We start from the raw sequence: 20,912 nt of genomic DNA on the forward strand, positions 1-20,912 counted from the left end.
TGTAGGGGTTCCTTGGTGACAATTTAGAAACTGAGCTTGATTTTCAAGAGTTTTTTGATTTTTAAGTCCTTCGGGCCATCCATAAGACCTTCAGTGCAGGATGTTTTCAAATGAGATCTAAGAAACTGAGCCTTCGGGGGTTTCTTGATTTTTAAGTCCTTCGGGCCATCCGTAAGACCTTCAGTGCAGGATGTTTTCAAATGAGATCTAAGAAACTAATCCTTCGGGGGTTTCTTGATTTTTAAGTCCTTCGGGCCATCTGTAAGACCTTCAGTGCAGGATGTTTTCAAATGAGATCTAAGAAACTGAGCCTTCGAGGGTTTCTTGATTTTTAAGTCCTTCGGGCCATCTGTAAGACCTTCAGTGCAGGATGTTTTCAAATGAGATCTAAGAAACTGAGCCTTCGGGGGTTTCTTGATTTTTAAGTCCTTCGGGCCATCTGTAAGACCTTCAGTGCAGGATGTTTTCAAATGAGATTTAAGAAACTAAGCCTTCGGGGGTTTCTTGATTTTTTAAGTCCTTCAGGCAACCATAAGACCTTCGGGCAAAATGCTTTCAACATTTCCATTGCTTGATTCACGACATTTCGAATCAGAGACGAACCTAAAAAAAGAATGGACAAAAAACTGGTTGTCTTTTTCAACTTTGCGCTATTCTTGTTAATACAATAATGTGCAAATAGGGGAAGCTGTAGACACCCATTTTTTGATTGGGATTAAAATATATATTATATTTATTATTATATACTATAGTATGATTATTATTATTATTAATATTATTTTACAATATTTGTAGGCCCAATTACAAATACCAAGAGGCCCAACACCAGTGACCCAACAAGCAAACCCAAGCATCCTAAATGACAACCCAATAACTTTAGGGTTTTTGAAACCCTAATCTCTAAACCAAAGTCGCCGCCAGCTTCCCCAGCCACGCCAGATCCTTCACCGAACCAACAGCTGTCGCACACCAGCTCATCTCGAGCCAACAGCAGTCGCACGCCACCAGTTGTAAGCCGAAGCCATCGCAGAGATATCAAGCTGAGATATCCCGAGCTGTCACCATCAATAAACCTACACAAATCTACCAAGTCAACGACAACTCATGTCAAAACAACACCTAATCCCAACTAAACACATCAAAATCTCACCAAACGCATAGAAAATAAGCATGCAATGACAAGAGGATTTGGTATTGAGAAGAGAAATAAAAAGGAATAAGAAAACACAAAAAAAAGGGGGCACGAACAGAAAAAGAAGAGAAACGATTCGAGCAGAGAACTTCATCAACAAAAGGGGGTTCATCAACAACAGGAGGGGAAAAACTCATTGTAAACATTATGTGTAAAGGAAACTCTTCCTGACATTCGTGAACAGAAGTAATTGTAACAGGGGAGAAATCAAGAGCAATACACAGAAAATTGAAAACAAATATAACAAAGGTTATTTTAAATTTGGTTTTTTAGCTTTACATTTTATTTTATTTTATTTCGAAAATAAAATCAGTAGATTTAGTTTAAAAAAAACAGTAAAGAGGATTAAAAGATTACCTTCAACGAGAATAACGCCGGAGCCTAGAGTCGATAGATCTTGGAGTTTTGGGTTTGAATGGGATGGTGTACGTTAGTTTAGGATTTTTTTTACATTTTATTTACTTCATTTTTAAAGAGAAATAGGGGTTGGGTTATTGTTCGATTACATTTGGTTGGAAAGAGTGTAGTCGGAGCAAAATGACCACCAAAATAGTGGCCGGCGTGGAAGGTTTGTGAATCACAGTCGAGTACTGTGAGAAAGGGGGTGTTTCGGCTGAGAAGGAAAAAAAACAAAATGGGATTCAAATCCCCTGATTCCACGGCAATCATGGAAATTATGAGTCCCCATCACTTAGGGTTAATAAATTAGATTATATAAAATTATTTTGGTACATTTACATTTTAGCCATTCTAAGTTTCAATGTATTTTACACTTTAGTCGCATTATTTATGGATTAATCACCCTTCGATCCCCTTAATTTTAGCGTAAAATCACGTTTAAACCCTCTAACATTTAGCGTGTTGTTATAAAATGGACACCAATTACTTGCGTAAAATTGCATTAAACCCCTATAACATCATCATAGTTTACATTTTAGTTTTCGAATATATATGTTTTGTCTATTTCACTTTTGGTACTTAAGTTTTGTCATTTATGTGTTAACCACTAATTATGTTATTTTCTATTTTATTTCTTTTTGATTTGTGCATTTTATTATAAGTTATTTTTATTTTAGTCACTATTAATGTATTTCGGTCTAATTGTTATTTGCCATTCCATGTTTTTATTTAATTTATTTTAGTCCTATTATTACATGATATATTATTATTATATGAATATTTTATTTTAGTTACAATATTTGCAATTATTTTATTATAGTCATTAATTTAAGTATTATTGTGTTTTGGGCTTTTATTTTTCAACTTTTGAATTTAAGTCACCATTTATATGTTTTAATATTTTGTTAATATAGTTTTGTTGTTGGGCACCCTGTATGATTGATGATAATTTTAACTTATAGTGGTATGTTTAATCCGTGAGTAGATACTTGGTTTAAAATGAATATTAGGCATGTAAATGAACTGAACGTTCAGCGAACCGTTCATGAACCGTGCAGCGGGAAGTTCGTTTATGTGCGTTTATTTATTAAATGAACGAACATGAACAAGATTTTGTGTTCGTTTCATTAAATGAACGAACATGAACATAGGTCTTGTTCGTTCATTTACGTTCGTGAACGTTCGGTTATGTTCGTTTATATGCGTTTAGTTATGTTCGTTTATGTGCGTTCATTTATGTTTAACCTAATATTCTTAAATCAATTTTGGTGACCAATTTGTATGTATCTTAAAAATATTAATTAATATGATATTTTGATGACCAACTTCATAATTAACCCAATTTTAAAGCCTGATTAAGCGGTAATACAAAAAACCCTAAATCTAAAAACAATATTTTCTCAACTCTTCTCCAACCCGTCATTCAGTTGTTCTTGATTCTCAACTCTCCCCACCCTCCACAATTTTCATTTCTGCAACGATTCGACGGAGCTTCAAGTCTTCAACTACAACGATTCGACAGAGCTTCATCTCTTTCCCTTCTTGAACGTGATTTCATAAGGTAAATAATTTGAATTTTTTTTTGGTCTGTTAATTTTGGGGTGTGAATTTAGGGATTTTTTGTGGCATCTTGAACGATGTGAAACCCCTTGTACGCCGCTATGAACGGTGCATTCGACTAGTCGGTCTTCTTCAGCCCACCCCTCGTTGCCCAGTCATCCGCGTTAGAGTTTCCCTTAGGGAGTCCCAGTCAGATTTGCGCTTATATCCTCTAGTAGGGGAAGAAAGTGGCGAGGTCAGTGGAGCGCTGCTAGATATGGCTGCAATGTTGCGGAGGAATGGAAGGAGGTGAGTCGAGGTATTTGAATTGAAACGAGTCAGATTCGGGCATAAGGAAGATGAGGGACTCGCATGGTAGGAAGGTTCGGGGCTTGGGAAAGATGAAGACTGTGGACTGGGATGGTGGAAGGAGAACAATATTAAATTTAACATTTTGTCAAAAATGGCTGCTGACATATTGGCAATTCCGGTCACTACTGTTGCTTCTGAATATGCTTTCAGTGCTGGTGGGAGGGTTATTGATCCGCATCGATCCTCTTTAGGAACTAATATGGTAGATATGCTTGTTTGTGGAGCTGATTGGTATCGTCAATACTATGGGTTGGAGAAAAATAAAAACAAGGTATTTTTATGTTTTAAGTTTTATGAATTTGGTTTTACAATGACTAATATATTTTTTGGTTTTTTGATTTGTTGTAGCAAAACGAAGATATCATACATGTTGAGATTCCTTGAAAATGAGGATGAATGAATTGGTATAACCTCGCTAATTTAGTATATTTTTCATCTTTTGTTATAACTCCTTTAATTTAATATAATTTTATTTGTTTGATTTTGATCAGGATGGATGATGAATTAACGATTGATCATGAATGCAAGTTGAATATGTTACGAATATTATTGAAGTTGTTTGGATTTCAAGAAGATTATTTTGTTGAACAAATTAACTTTAAGACTTTATTATATTCATATAGCTTATTTATGATTTATGTATGTTTTTGTCGTGTTCGAACAAATTAACTCTAAAGTTGTGTAAATCATTTAATATCTTTAAAAGATTGATCGAAATATATGATATCTTCAAACATTTCATCACTGCTAATCAGCTCTTAGGCTATTATCACTGTAGATTTGGTTGATTTGCATTGTCGACTATTTTTCATGAAAGAACAATGTAAGGTAGGGTCTCCAACGTTTATGTTCGTTTATGTTCGTGTTCATTTATGTCCGTGTTCGTTTATGTTTGTGTTCGTTTATGTTCGTTTATTTATTAAATGAACGAACATGAACAAGCTATATTCCTTAATGAACGAACATGAACAAAAAAAATTTTGTTCGTTTATGTTCGTGTTCGTTTATGTTCGCTTATTTATTAAATAAACGAACATGAACATACATTCGTTCGTGTGCGTTCGGTTCGTTAACAGGCCTAATGAATATTATTTTTGCATGTGATCATTCTATTTTTTTTTAATATTTAACCTTTGCAACATGACTCTACATTTTTATTCTTTTCTTGATTTCACGTTATTCTTTATTTATGTAAATAGATTTTGGCTTCAACTAAAATTATTAATTATTATTTATTTTTTTGAAAGTTATGGTTTAAGTTTTAGTATGAGTAAATGTTTCATTTTAATCCCTATTTAATTATTATGCATCTTTGTTAATCTTCAGGATTTTGTCTCATATTTCTGTTATATTTTATTTATTCTTTGTTATAGTTTTTATGGTGTTTAAGCTATAGATTTTCCCCTATGATTATTTTAGTCATTATGAATTTTAAATGCATTTTCCTGTTTAATTATTTATATACTCTTTTAGATTTTTGTTTAATTTATTTTAATCTTTAATATTATTTAGGGATTATTTTCACTTTTAGTATCATTATTATTTGATATTTTCAATCTAAGGAATTTGTTTAACCCCTTAAAAGTTTGTTTTGCTATTTTAATCCCTTTAGAATTTTTTTTTATTATTTTTAACTTTTAAGTTTTGGTAATTACTATTTTAGGACTTAAAGTTTTCGTTTATATCATTGTAGTCTTTTTCTATTTTTGTTACTTCGATCCTTAAAGTTTTTTTTCTTTCTATGTTGATCTTTATAAATTTAAATACTTATTTTTTCTATTTGTATTTAGGATTGTAATATTCATTTATTTTCATTTCAATCCTTTTGAATTTACTCCTTTAAGTTATTAATTCGAAGCAAATTAATTAATGTTTAATAAACGGATCATATTTTAACTTTATATTCAACTCATAAATTTCACCATTTACGACAAAGTGTAAGCGACACAGTACTAATTTTGGGCGCTGTGGGGTGCTAATCCTTCCCCACGCGTAACCGACTCCCGAACCCGTTTTAATCGAATCTTTGGTAAACGCAGACCAGCTTTTGTCTTAAAAAAATGATTTTTCTTAAAAAAAAAATTTAAAGACTTTTTTAGGTATTCGACCTACCTAACCCAAATGTTGATGGCGACTCTTTTCAATTTTATCCAATTTAATTCCAAATCACCGGATTTTTCCAAAATCAAAAGTCGTTACTGTTTAAACAATTAAACGATTGTCTCCGCCGAAAAACGGTTACGACAAAGAAATTATTGTAAGCTTCTAAAAATATTATAAATAAGAAACACCTGTCGCATACAAACTTCCTTCTTGGACTAGCCTATTTCCGTTGACTCTTCTACTTAAATTTCATTTGTTACTCTTGCAGAGTGATAATGGCGTTGCAGGATGGGATAGCGGAGTTTTACGACCAGTCGTCGGGGCTTTGGGAAGACATTTGGGGAGACCACATGCACCATGGCTTTTACGATCCCGCTTCCAGTGTTTCCGCTTCCGATCATCGAGCTGCCCAGATCCGAATGATCGAAGAATCGCTCCGTTTCGCTGGGATTACCGGTTCGTATTTTCTATCCAATTGTGTGAAATATAGTCATCAAAATGAAAGTAAAAAGAAGTCGAAACTATTAATCTGATGAACAGAAAATAAATCACTGCGGATCTTCTGGATTCAGTGGTTGAAAGCCCAACATGTTTCTGCAATTTTGTCTATTGCGTTCATCTTTGTATTGGGTTGTTTACTGTTTGGCCTGATTGCCCACTTAGCCGTCATCTTTTCTTTTCTTTTTAGCCCTAATGTAAAATTAAGTGTCCAAATTACATCTAAAGTTAATTTTCGGTATTTAAAAAAATTGGTTAAAAATAAGTGCCTAAGTTTTCAACATTACACCTTTAGGTGTTTAAACTATTAACATCATTAACTTCAGTTGTTAAGTGACATGTGTCCGATATAATTTTCCAACGTATCATTTAATGGTCAAATTTAACCGCATACATCTAAATGTATAACTCAAAAGTATTAGATATATATTTTTAACAAAAGTTCTTAAAGTACTTAAAAGTTAATTTTAAAAATAATTTAGCCTTATTTTTTCATTAATCTCTCTTTTTAAAATATTCAACTTCTTAACACCAAAAGAAAACTAAAATTCTAATATTTTCTATAATTTTTTAAACTAATAACGAATCTTCTAAGCTTCGTATGCATCTAAACCCCATAATTTCTGAATCTAGGATGGTTCGATGAACTATATCTATAAAGTTCCTCTATAAAGTGTATATAAACAATAATTAAACGAAAATATAAATAAATATTATGTTATAATCATCCTTTAATATTAAAATTTTTTGATAAATTTGGATGTAACAGAAAAGCAAGTAATTAAGCTTTAAACTAATCTTTTATTATATCTATTACTTCTTTCATTAATGATAGTAAGTTTTAAATTATGATCATATTTATGAAATTTAGTGTCACATCCTACTACTACATTAACTACATTAACTTGTTGTTCATAAATATAAAATATTTTTTATTTTTTTAAGAAATACTAATGTTTTCAAACAATTGCTTTTTTATTAAAAAAATATTGATTATTGATTTTTTACATGATTTAGAGCACAGAGGTTATTTGATGAGTTCAAAATTCAAATTTACTAACTTTTAATATTTATAGAAAGATTAAATAATTTATTATAATAATAATTTTCTCCTCAAAAGATTAACTTAATTTAAGTGGATAGTTAGTATTTAGAGTAAACTATATATTTAGTCACCTATTTATTTTCCTAGTTTCATTTTGCTCACCTAATTATTATTTTTTTCAAATCATATCTAACATTATATTTTAGTCATCTTCCATTAAAATATTTACAGTGATGTTGATGTGTCAACATAAGATAATGTCACATAATTATTAAAAAACCATGTCAACAATTGTATTTATGTTTTAATGATTGATGTTCAAAATAGAATATAAATATAACATTAGGTATAATTTTAAAAAAGTAATTAGTGACCTAAACGAAACAATGATGATATATTAATGACTAAATTCGAAATTTATCCTATAAAGATGAAAATAATGAATGTAGTTACGGGGGTGGAGGAGACCGATACATCCTAGGCGGAGACCGACAAACCAAAATAGACGGGGTCACGTTTATTTATTAAAAAGCAAATTAAAATTAAAAAACTACTAAGTTTTAATATTTCTCTAGGGATTCTGTGTTTGAATAACTGTATCATAGTTTGGTGAAGATGGGTACGTGCCCACCTAAAATCTGAATTTCCTTCAATTAATTATTTATTTCATTGATATTATCCACTTGAAATTTTATTTATGTTGATTCAGATTATTTAATTAATAAATTAAATTATGATAGTTATAAAAAAAGTATAAAGCATTTTTAAAGGGGTTTTTTTTTCTTATTGTAAATTTTACAATGTAGTGTGATGGGCCCAATTCAATGTTGAGTTTTGGTGAAAAAGACAATGATACATCCAAATCATCAGAAATTGCAGAGCGATTAAAAGAAATTTGCAACCCCACACCTTCCCATCACGGACGCCCTTCATATCTTTCTTATGATTTTCTTCTTCTTTTTTACTTCACACCTAATTGATCAAAGAGGGATCATGAATGTTTCCACCACACTAGTCCTTCGTATCTTCCTTATTATTTTCTTTTTGGGTAAATTACAGGAAATATCACTTTTATATTTTTGGATTTTAGTTCTCAACTTTAAATGTTATGGTTTCACTTTATTAGTGGTACAAAGAATGAAGATGGCCCTGTAACAATGCATTTTACCTCTGAATTGGCTTTTCAGATGACCCAGAAAAGCAGCCCAAGACAATAGTTGATGTTGGGTGTGGCATAGGAGGCAGCTCCAGATACTTAGCCAGGAAATTTGGAGCAAAATGTCAAGGCATTACTTTGAGCCCTGTTCATGTAACAACCCGGAAAATGGAAAAAAATATATAATTGTAATTTGAGGTTTTAATTAAGTTAATTGGTGAAATTTGAGGATTTAATTGGAAGTTTTAAAACTTGTAGCCTATTTTAAAAAGTGGAGGAAATTCAATGACCAATCACTGAATATTTCCAAGGAGTGTCGGCAGATTTTTTTTCTTATATGCGTGCAAATTGATTCTGGTTTCATAACAGAACAATTTGTTAAGTTTTTACCCCACGCACCTCAACTTCCGACGACGATTCTGACACCGTCCGAATTCCGATTGTCGTTTTGAAAGTACCATCGTGTTCGTTATCGAGTCAGGAACAATCCCCTCAATTTAATTGAAGCGAAACGATGCCAAACGTCGTGAATTTCAAGTCAAAGCATCGACGTTTTTTTAAGCTCAATCGCCTAGAAAATCCTAAATTCATCGTCGATCGTTGCTCCTTTTACGACACCTCCCGCACCATCGTGTTCCTTGTGCCGTTCCGAGTCCGCCGGTGTCATCCTCGATCTCCGTTGACGGCGGCGCGTGGGGAGGTGGATCAGTCAAAGATTCGGCCGAGTCGAAATCGAGCTCTCCGCCGTTCAAAAATTTGAACCGATCTTTGTAAGTATCTCGAAATCGCTCAAAATAATTTTTAGAAATTTTTCCGTGATTTTTAGAGCCCCGGAGGACGTCGCACGCGCCCACACGCGCCGCCGCAGGCGAGTGAACGCTGGAAACCGGTTTTGACCGGTTTAACCGGTTTTGACCGGTTTGACCGATCACGACCCGTTGACCCGACCCGTTGACCCGACCCGACCCGTTGACCCGACCCGTTGACCCGACCCGACCCGTTGACCGTTGACCGGTGCTATTATGGGAATTAATTCGGTTTTGGTGCTATTATGAGAATTAATTCGAAATGGGTGCTATTTTGGTAAATTTTTTTAAAAAGGGTGCTATTTGTGTAAAATGTTTGACAGTTTGTTGACCTCCTTTGACCAGAACTTTGACCAGCTTTGACCGGCTATTAAACGACCTTTGTTTTCGTCCACAAATACCTACCCTGATAGTTTTCGACGTCCCGAATCCGTTTATGGGGTCCGTTTTACTAAATTCAAACCAGAAAGTCTCCAAATCGTCAGTCAAACCCGTTGACTTTATTTTTGACCAAGAATTCGAAATTTCGGAAGGTCATACTTTATGTTTTTCGACGTCCTGAATTTGATTTCGAAGTCCGTTTTGCCAAATTCTGATCCGAAATTCCCGAATCGAGCTTGTAAACCCAAAAGGCTTAATATTTTAATATTTTGATTATTTAAATGAGATTTGGTCAAGGATTTACTCAATAAAATATTTTATGAAGGTACTCGTGTTTCACCTGAGCAAGGATCAATTAGGTCCGGTATTATCCGTTCGTTAGATCAGCCTGAACCGCGTACTACGAGAATTACCAGTAGGTTTCCGTATATTATTTAAATAATATTTAGATTATTTATATTAGGATTCCAATATGGATTTTTTTTTCTAATTCGTAGGATCTAGCGCTGCAGCAGAACGTGATCGACAAACCCAATAGTAGGATTCCCTATCCGATTTCTCAGAGTGTGACAGGTGTGTTTCCTGACAGTGTTGTTTTACTGTTTTAAATATTATTTGAATTATTCCAGAATGGTGATTATTCAAAATATTGTTATGACATGATACATGATATCTGATTTCTGAATAATGGTTACCGACATCTGATTACCGTATTTCTGTATATGATTTTCAAGCATGATCCATTTTCATGTTTTAATGGATTAATCACCATTTTTACTCGAATACATATTTGTTTATTAATGTCATTGGGGAGGAAAGAATTGTTGGAGGAAGAAAATATTGCAGGCTCCTCGGCTTTGTGCTCAGGGCCTTACTGGTCGTGACGGGGTGTATGGTTATGGGAACCTACACAATTTGTTCGTGACGGATGGGGGTAGTGTTCATATTTAAAAAAAACATGTTGCATAAATCGATTTTTATTGATAATATCTTATTAATATGTTTTTGTACGTTGTATGGAACACACTGGGCTTTTTAGCTCATTCTGTAAATTTTAACATTTTTCAGATAACAGCAGACCGTAAGCTAGCAGATTTGGCATCAGGAGAAATCAACTACTTTATTTTGTACGAACATATATTTCTGTATGTTTTTCGGTTATGTTTGGTGACATGTATTTTATTATTGTTTTGGACATATTTGTATTATTAATATTATGTTCTATATTAACGTTCTATAAGTTATATATATAAAAAAAAAAAAACCTCTGAATGGGATATGTGACCACTTAGGTTTGGGTCTAACTCACAGACCGGGTCTTGGGGGGTTACATTTGGTGGTATCAGAGCCTTCGGTTTTAAACACTCGGACTGTATATGGGTCCTAAACTTTGAATTTTTTATAAAAAAAAATGTCACCTTATGTTATGATTTAAAGTTTTATCGAGATCCCTGATGCTAATCTGACATATGTTTCAAATTCTTATGTAGAGCCTTATAGATCCAACGATGAATACTGCTAGAGGTCGTAGGACAGGACGTGGACGTGGTAGAGGGCGAGTCACTCGACCTTCTGTTACGATAGAAGATCCGATGTCAGCACGTGATCCTCCTGTTCCGCAAGTAGATCCGACTCTTTCTCATGATGATCAGTTTACTCCTATGAGAGACCCTCCCATCACTGAAGATGAGGATTCTGAGATGAATGAAGACGCCATTAATAGAGCTATCTTCCGCATGTTTCAGAGAGCTGCTAGAGCCCCTAGTAACATGACTGCAGTGGAGATTTCAAATTCTCTGGTTGCTGCTGGTGTAGTACCATTCGAGGGTATTACTGGTGGACCTCCGACAGACGCTGAGTATTGGCTGGAGGACACAGAAAGGATTATGGATGAGATGGACCTCAGACCTGAGCAAAAGTTAAAGGGGGCCCTAACTATGTTGAAGAAAGAAAGCTTCAGATGGTGGCAATCCATTTCTGGTAGTATTCCGAGGAACCAATTAACATGGGATCTTTTCAAGACGCGCTTCCGAAGTCGCTACATCGGAGAGAGATATCTGCAGGAGCGACGCCAGGAGTTTCAGAATCTGGAGCAGGGTAATATGTCTGTTATGGATTATGAGGTTGAATTCATCCGATTGAGCCGATATGCTCCTGGACTTGTGGACACTGAGACAGATCGATGCTTGAGGTTCGAAAATGGACTCAGGTATGAGATCAGGAGTCGAGTCGTTACCCACCGAGAGAGAAATTTTGACGCCCTGGTTGAGATAGCCAAGACTGCTGAGGAAATAGAGCGATTGGGTATAGAGCACAAGAGAGATAATGATCGAGCCCAGAATCGATTCAGGAGGCCTTCTGGTTCTGTTAATTCTTCTGCACATCCTAGCAAGAGAGGCAGGGGTGATTCTTTTCAGAGAGGCGGTGCAAGTGTCAGACCTGTAGCATCTGGTGCTTCAACAGTTCAGTCTTCTAGACATGGTGGTTCTTTTGGGTCGCAAACCTTTCCAACATGTGATTATTGTGGGAAAAATCACTTTGGAGAATGCAGGAAGAAATTGGGCACTTGTTATAAATGTGGGTCTGGTGACCATTATTTGAAGGATTGTCCGGAGATACCTCATTCTGTTCAGACACCAGCTCGTACTCCCGCTAGTTCTCATAGTACAGTTCAGACTCCAGCACGGGGACGTACTCAGGAGATAGCACATGGATCAGCTAATAGAGGCCGAGCATCTCAGAGTAGGGGTCCAATCAGATCTGAGGCCAGACAACCTGCATTGGTTTACACTGCTAGACTTCGACAAGATCGAGATGGGCCTAATGTGACTGCAGGTACTGTTACTATTCATTCAGTTCCATACTTTGCATTGTTTGATAGTGGCTCTACAAATTCCTATGTATCACATTCCGTTTCTGAGGGTCTAAATATTCCTGTTGAGAATACTGAGCGTTCAGTGATAGTTCAAAGTCCCTTAGGCCAATCCATCGTGTTGGATCGTATTTTTAGAGAGTGCCCTATAGAGATCAATGGGGAGATTTTTCTGGCTGACCTGATGGAGTTACCCTTTAAAGAGTTCGATTTGATTCTCGGCGTAGATTGGTTGGACAAACATCGAGTAAATATTGATTTTGAGACTAAGAGAGCTGTTCTGAAGACCTCAGATAATCGAAAGATTGTAATGATCGGGGAACGACGTGGATTTCTGACGAATGTTGTGTCTACTTTAGTAGAGGAGAAGATGATCAGGAAGGGTTCCAAGGCGTTTCTTGCTTATATTTGGACACTAGGAGATCGCAATCCGATATTGAAGGCATCCGAATTGTCAAGGAATTTCCCGATGTTTTTCCCGAGGAGTTGCCTGGATTACCTCCAGATAGAGAAGTCGAGTTTGTGATTGAAGTCTATTCTGGTTCCACCCCAGTTTCAATGGCTCCTTATCGTATGGCCCCAAAGGAGCTTAAAGAACTGAAAATCCAACTCCAGGAGTTGTTGGACAGGGGATTTATCCGACCCAGTGTATCACCGTGGGGAGCCCCAGTTCTCTTTGTCAAGAAGAAAGATGGGACGTTGAGACTCTGTATCGATTATAGGAAACTAAACAAGCTCACGGTGAAAAACAAATATCCTCTGCCCAGAATCGACGATCTATTTGACCAATTTCGAGGGGCTTCTATCTTTTCAAAGATAGACTTAAGATCTGGTTATTATCAACTTAAATTGAAAGATTCGGATATTCCGAAGACTGCTTTCCGTACTCGATATGGGCATTATGAGTTTTTAGTGATGTCATTCGGGTTAACTAATGCCCCTGCTGCTTTTATGGATCTGATGCATAGGGTATTTCGACCTTATTTGGACCAGTTTGTAGTTGTATTCATTGATGACATACTGGTGTATTCTAGAAGTGAAGCAGAACATGAGGAGCATTTAAGGATTGTTCTTCAGACTCTAAGGGAGAATAAGCTATACGCTAAGTTGAGCAAGTGTGAATTCTGGCTCAGCGAAGTGACTTTTCTTGGACATATCGTCTCTGCTGATGGTATTCAGGTAGATCCGAGCAAAGTGGAGGCTATTATGAACTGGAAGCAATCCAGAAACATCTCTGAGATCCGTAGTTTCTTGGGCTTAGCTGGTTACTACCGTCGTTTCGTTGAGGGGTTCTCCCTTATTGCAGCTCCTCTGACGAAACTATTGAGGAAAGATGTTCCATTTGTCTGGTCTGATGACCAACAAGCTAGCTTTGAGAAATTGAAGACTGTTTTAACTCAAGCCCCAGTGTTGATTCAGCCTGAATCTGGGAAGGATTTTTCTGTCTACAGTGATGCTTCTCATTCTGGATTAGGATGTGTTTTGATGCAAGAGAAGAAGGTTGTCGCTTATGCGTCACGTCAGTTAAGGCCGCATGAGCGTAATTATCCTACTCACGATCTGGAATTAGCTGCGGTGGTTTTTGCTTTAAAGATCTGGAGACACTACCTCTACGGAGAAAAGTGTTATATATATACTGATCATAAGAGTCTGAAATATCTGCTTACTCAGAAAGAATTAAATTTGAGACAGCGTCGCTGGTTGGAGCTTTTAAAGGACTATGATTTTGAGATAGAATATCATCCAGGGAAGGCTAATGTAGTGGCAGACGCCTTGAGCCGTAAGGCGATATCAGATCTCAGAGCCTTATTTGCCAACTTGAGCTTATTTGATGATAATAGTTTGTTAGCAGAGTTACAGGTTAAACCTACTTTAGCCGAGGAGATTAAGGCTAAACAACTCCTTGATAACTCGTTGCTTTCCATTATTGAACAAGTTAAGCAAGGATCGAGTTCGGAGTATACTGTGGACCAGGATGGTATTTTGTGTTTTCACGGTCGTTACTGCGTCCCTAAAGATGATGAGTTGAGACAGATTATTCTTCAGGAGGCTCATAATAGTCTTTATGCTATGCATCCTGGTGGGGACAAAATGTACAATAATCTCAAAGAGCGCTACTTTGGACTGGTATGAAGAAGAATATTTCAGATTTTGTGGCAAGGTGTTTGACTTGTCAGCAGGTTAAGGCAGAGCACCAGCATCCGTCTGGATTGTTACAGTCAATTAAGATTCCTGAGTGGAAATGGGAGCGTATTACGATGGACTTCGTTACTGGTCTTCCTCTAACTCCTTCCAAAAAGGATTCTATCTGGGTGATTGTTGATCGACTCACCAAGTCAGCGCACTTTATCCCTATTCGGGTTAATTATTCTCTGGATAAACTGGCTAAGTTGTATATTTCTGAGATCGTTAGACTTCATGGTGTTCCGTTGTCTATCATATCTGATCGAGATCCGAGATTCACTTCCAGGTTCTGGAAAGCTTTGCACGAGGCTCTGGGTACTCGTTTGAATTTCAGTATAGCTTTTCATCCTCAAACTGATGGACAGTCTGAGCGAGTGATTCAGGTGTTGGAGGATATGTTACGGGGTTGTGTGATTGATTTTCGTGGTAGTTGGGAAGATTTCTTGCCGTTAGCTGAGTTTGCTTACAATAATAGTTATCAGGCGAGTATTCGCATGGCACCGTACGAGGCTCTGTATGGCCGTAGATGTCGTACTCCTATATGTTGGACAGAGTTGCATGATAGAAAAACTTTGGGTCCAGACTTGGTTCGAGAGACTGAAGATACTGTCAGACTGATCCGTGATCGCTTAAGAGAGGCATTTGATAGGCAGAAGTCATACGCAGATAAGCGACGTAAGGATATCGAGTTTGAGGTTGGAGATCAGGTTTTTCTCAAGGTATCTCCATGGAAGAAAGTATTGAGATTTGGACGTAAAGGTAAACTGAGTCCGCGATTTATTGGGCCGTATCGTATTCTGAAGAAAGTTGGACCTGTTGCTTATCAGCTTGAGTTGCCTTCCCAGCTCAGTCGTATTCATGATGTTTTTCATGTTTCTATGTTGAGGCGATACCGTCCAGATCCAGATCACATCATTCAGGTTGATGAGGTAGAGCTGAGACCTGATTTGTCATATGAGGAGGAGCCTGTTCAGGTTTTAGAGAGGGATGAGCGAGTTCTTCGGAATAGGCGTATTCCAATGGTCAAAGTGCAGTGGAGTAATCGTAGCCCCTCAGAAGCTACTTGGGAGACGTTGGAGTCAATGGAGCTTCAATTTCCGCATCTATTTTCATAAGTTAAATTTCGAGGACGAAATTTTTGTAGAGGGGGAGAATTGTAACAACCCGGAAAATGGAAAAAAATATATAATTGTAATTTGAGGTTTTAATTAAGTTAATTGGTGAAATTTGAGGATTTAATTGGAAGTTTTAAAACTTGTAGCCTATTTTAAAAAGTGGAGGAAATTCAATGACCAATCACTGAATATTTCCAAGGAGTGTCGGCAGATTTTTTTTCTTATATGCGTGCAAATTGATTCTGGTTTCATAACAGAACAATTTGTTAAGTTTTTACCCCACGCACCTCAACTTCCGACGACGATTCTGACACCGTCCGAATTCCGATTGTCGTTTTGAAAGTACCATCGTGTTCGTTATCGAGTCAGGAACAATCCCCTCAATTTAATTGAAGCGAAACGCTGCCAAACGTCGTGAATTTCAAGTCAAAGCATCGACGTTTTTTTTTAAGCTCAATCGCCTAGAAAATCCTAAATTCATCGTCGATCGTTGCTCCTTTTACGACACCTCCCGCACCATCGTGTTCCTTGTGCCGTTCCGAGTCCGCCGGTGTCATCCTCGATCTCCGTTGACGGCGGCGCGTGGGGAGGTGGATCAGTCAAAGATTCGGCCGAGTCGAAATCGAGCTCTCCGCCGTTCAAAAATTTGAACCGATCTTTGTAAGTATCTCGAAATCGCTCAAAATAATTTTTAGAAATTTTTCCGTGATTTTTAGAGCCCCGGAGGACGTCGCACGCGCCCACACGCGCCGCCGCAGGCGAGTGAACGCTGGAAACCGGTTTTGACCGGTTTAACCGGTTTTGAACCGGTTTTGACCGGTTTGACCGGTCACGACCCGTTGACCCGACCCGTTGACCCGACCCGACCCGTTGACCGTTGACCGGTGCTATTATGGGAATTAATTCGGTTTTGGTGCTATTATGAGAATTAATTCGAAATGGGTGCTAGTTTGGTAAATTTTTTTAAAAAGGGTGCTATTTGTGTAAAATGTTTGACAGTTTGTTGACCTCCTTTGACCAGAACTTTGACCGGCTTTGACCGGCTATTAAACGACCTTTGTTTTCGTCCACAAATACCTATCCTGATAGTTTTCGACGTCCTGAATCCGTTTATGGGGTCCGTTTTACTAAATTCAAACCCGAAAGTCTCCAAATCGTCAGTCAAACCCGTTGACTTTATTTTTGACCAAGAATTCGAAATTTCGGAAGGTCATACTTTATGTTTTTCGACGTCCTGAATTTGATTTCGAAGTCCGTTTTGCCAAATTCTGATCCGAAATTCCCGAATCGAGCTTGTAAACCCAAAAGGCTTAATATTTTAATATTTTGATTATTTAAATGAGATTTGGTCAAGGATTTACTCAATAAAATATTTTATGAAGGTACTCGTGTTTCACCTGAGCAAGGATCAATTAGGTCCGGTATTATCCGTTCGTTAGATCAGCCTGAACCGCGTACTACGAGAATTACCAGTAGGTTTCCGTATATTATTTAAATAATATTTAGATTATTTATATTAGGATTCCAATATGGATTTTTTTTTCTAATTCGTAGGATCTAGCGCTGCAGCAGAACGTGATCGACAAACCCAATAGTAGGATTCCCTATCCGATTTCTCAGAGTGTGACAGGTGTGTTTCCTGACAGTGTTGTTTTACTGTTTTAAATATTATTTGAATTATTCCAGAATGGTGATTATTCAAAATATTGTTATGACATGATACATGATATCTGATTTCTGAATAATGGTTACCGACATCTGATTACCGTATTTCTGTATATGATTTTCAAGCATGATCCATTTTCATGTTTTAATGGATTAATCACCATTTTTACTCGAATACATATTTGTTTATTAATGTCATTGGGGAGGAAAGAATTGTTGGAGGAAGAAAATATTGCAGGCTCCTCGGCTTTGTGCTCAGGGCCTTACTGGTCGTGACGGGGTGTATGGTTATGGGAACCTACACAATTTGTTCGTGACGGATGGGGGTAGTGTTCATATTTAAAAAAAAAACATGTTGCATAAATCGATTTTTATTGATAATATCTTATTAATATGTTTTTGTACGCTGTATGAAACACACTGGGCTTTTTAGCTCATTCTGTAAATTTTAACATTTTTCAGATAACAGCAGACCGTAAGCTAGCAGATTTGGCATCAGGAGAAATCAACTACTTTATTTTGTACGAACATATATTTCTGTATGTTTTTCGGTTATGTTTGGTGACATGTATTTTATTATTGTTTTGGACATATTTGTATTATTAATATTATGTTCTATATTATATTTAACGTTCTATAAGTTATATATATATAAAAAAAAAAAAAACCTCTGAATGGGATATGTGACCACTTAGGTTTGGGTCTAACTCACAGACCGGGTCTTGGGGGGTTACAGTTCAAGCTGAAAGGGCCAATGTTATTGCTAAAGATGAAGGACTTGCAGACATGGTATCTCATAATATGTGCAAAATCCTCAGTTTTACGTAGAGATGACAATTTAATTTGAAACTGATAGATTTTGATCTGATCCAATCTGATAGTGTCGGATTTTATATAAGAATAAGGTCGGGTCGAGTTGGGTTCGGGTGGAGGGTGAAAAATCTTCGACCCGACCCGACCTGAGAATAATAGTGTAATTTTTCATATAAATTTATGAATAATTGCTATAAGACGCCTCTCTCTATAGTTTTTTTAATTAGTTCTTTATTTAGTATTGGGTTGGATCAGGTCGGATTGGATTTATACACTAAAAAATGGATCGGATCAAGTTCGGGTGGAGGAAATATGCTATTTGGGTTGGGTGGAATATATATTTTTCAGGTCGGGTCGGGTCGAGTTCTGATGGATGTATACATAGAGTTAGGTTGACCTAAAATTCGACTTATTGCCATCCCTAGTTTTCTGCATTTCAAGTTTTATTTTTTTATTAGTTTGAGTTAATTATAAGATAGTATCTGTTTAAAATATTTTAAATTATTTGATAATAAAAACTCAAACATTCCTGTAAATAATGTATTTAAACATAGAACCTCTAAAAATAACAATTATACCTTTAAACACAAGAGTGACTTGGTTCGTACTTCGTTTCAAGCTTAATGACTCATTACCATTGTGTCATATTTGTAGACTTCTTTTCAAGTTGCAGATGCTTTGACGCAACCGTTCCCTGATGGCCAATTTGATCTAGTTTGGTCTATGGAAAGTGGAGAACACATGCCTGAAAAAGCAAAGGTTTATTTTATGGCATACTAGCCTATAATTTGCTTGCTGGTATTTTCTTATTATTGGATTAGGAGTGAGTGTTTGATCGAATCTAGTCAGAAAATTTTGAGTTATTTAAATTGACTAGTCTTATTTTATAATTCAAACTTTATTTAAATTTTTTTCGAGTTGTTCGAGTTCTTGTTTAAATTTAATTATAAATAATGATAATATTATAGTACTATTTGATTTCAGTTTAAATGATTTTCTATAACCATATATATGCATATTTTTTCATATTTTTTATATGCTATATATATATATATCATACAGAGTTGAGAGACTTAATATAAACTCAAAAAGCAATCCACTATTTACTAAAAAATTCGAGTTATTCGAGTTCTATTTTATAACTCGACTCGAATTTGATATTTTTCGAGTCGAACTTATAAAATTATGAGTCAAGTCAATTCGAATTTAGTCAAATTTTGTTCACCCGAGATCCATATTCTTGATTAATTTATTCCTTGTATCTAATACTAGCAGTTTGTCAATGAGTTGGCTCGAGTTGCAGCACCGGGAGGCACTATAATAATAGTGACATGGTGCCATAGGGATCTTGGTCCATCCGAAGAGTCTTTGCAGCCATGGGAGAAAAAGCTGCTAAACAGGATATGCAATGCTTATTATTTACCTGAGTGGTGTTCTACTTCTGATTATGTCAAACTTCTTCAGTCCCTCTCCCTCCTGGTAAATTTATTTCCTCGAATCGGCTAAAACCCTATCGGTGATTCGACTGTTTTGTTCATTTTCACAAGTTACACTTGCAGGATGTGAGGGCTGCTGATTGGTCTGAGCATGTTTCCCCGTTCTGGCCGGCAGTGATACGGTCGGCGTTTACATGGAAGGGTTTCATATCGCTGCTACGTAGTGGTAACTATGTTTAAGCCTTCAATATATTGTTAAACAAGCTGATATGAGCATAGCTTGATGTTACTCTTTACTGTGGATTGGTGTTATTAGGATTAAAGACCATCAAAGGTGCATTGGTGATGCCATTGATGATCCAAGGATACCGGAAGGGTGTGATCAAGTTCGCCATCATTACCTGCCGGAAACCCGAGTAAATCGCTACGGAAACCGAATGTTTCGAGTGTATTGATTTCTGTTGTACTCAGTGTAGGTAGATGGTGGAGGATGCTACACAATTTCAAACATCCATTGTCTCACTCAAGCTTTCATGATTAAGCTTCAAAGTCTTTATTGTTTATATTAGAAGTTCAAAATAAACTGAAGCCGTATCACTCTATAATCCTTATAATGTTTGTTTAAACTGTTAATCGAAATAGATTTAAAAAAGATCTCAAATTTATCGTTAAGCTATAAATAATTTCATTGACGTATTATAAGTTAGGGTAAATTACACAAATGGTCATCTGACTATAGGGTGTTTTTTGTTAATTTCCTCGACTATTAAAAGTTATTAAATGGTTCTCTAACTATAGGACACTATTTTGTTGAGTCCTCTGACTATTAAAATATAAAATTGGTTATTTTTTTATTCATTTGTTCTAAACTCGACTTTTTTCTATTAAAAATTTGGTGGTTGTCTGAGATGAATGTTAACATGTTGACTGATATATGATAAAATATAATCTCAAAATCGTTTTAATTGTATTTTGTGGATCTAATCTTAGTCACCAAGTTAATGTTCAATTTAGATAGGCGTCATTTTTTTAACGAAAATGATGAGTTTAGAACAAATGAATAGTTGAGTGATAATTTTGTAACTTTTAATAGTCAGTGAACTCAATAAAATAGTGTCTATAGTTAGAGGATCAATTTATAATTTATAATAGTCATGAAACACAATAAACCAATATTTAATAGTTAATGACTATTTTTGTACTTTATTTTATAAGTTAATGGAAGTGAATAACCATGACAACTACGTTATCCCTACAGATGAAACTCCAATGTGGCAGAACTACATTTAATCTAATCTATTTTGAAATTTAAATTTTCTTCAGTTAATTATTTATT

The 20,912-nt window shown here is 35.9% G+C and overlaps 1 protein-coding gene across 1 annotated transcript; it reads left to right on the forward strand.

The window, feature by feature from the left end:
* The first annotated feature begins 5,852 nt into the window (after positions 1–5,852).
* LOC120208181 (probable tocopherol O-methyltransferase, chloroplastic) lies at positions 5,853–20,141 on the forward strand. The gene is made up of 7 exons (XM_039207517.1): positions 5,853–6,061; positions 8,336–8,452; positions 18,064–18,116; positions 18,795–18,899; positions 19,416–19,619; positions 19,700–19,802; positions 19,893–20,141. The coding sequence occupies exons 1-7, from the start codon at positions 5,881–5,883 to the stop codon at positions 19,994–19,996; spliced, it is 867 nt and encodes a 288-aa protein (XP_039063448.1). The 5' UTR covers positions 5,853–5,880; the 3' UTR covers positions 19,997–20,141.
* Positions 20,142–20,912: the final 771 nt, after the last annotated feature.

The sequence above is a fragment of the Hibiscus syriacus genome, unplaced genomic scaffold (genome assembly GCF_006381635.1).
Source record: "Hibiscus syriacus cultivar Baekdansim isolate YM2019G1 unplaced genomic scaffold, ASM638163v2 tig00016004_pilon, whole genome shotgun sequence".
NCBI lineage: Eukaryota > Viridiplantae > Streptophyta > Magnoliopsida > Malvales > Malvaceae > Hibiscus > Hibiscus syriacus.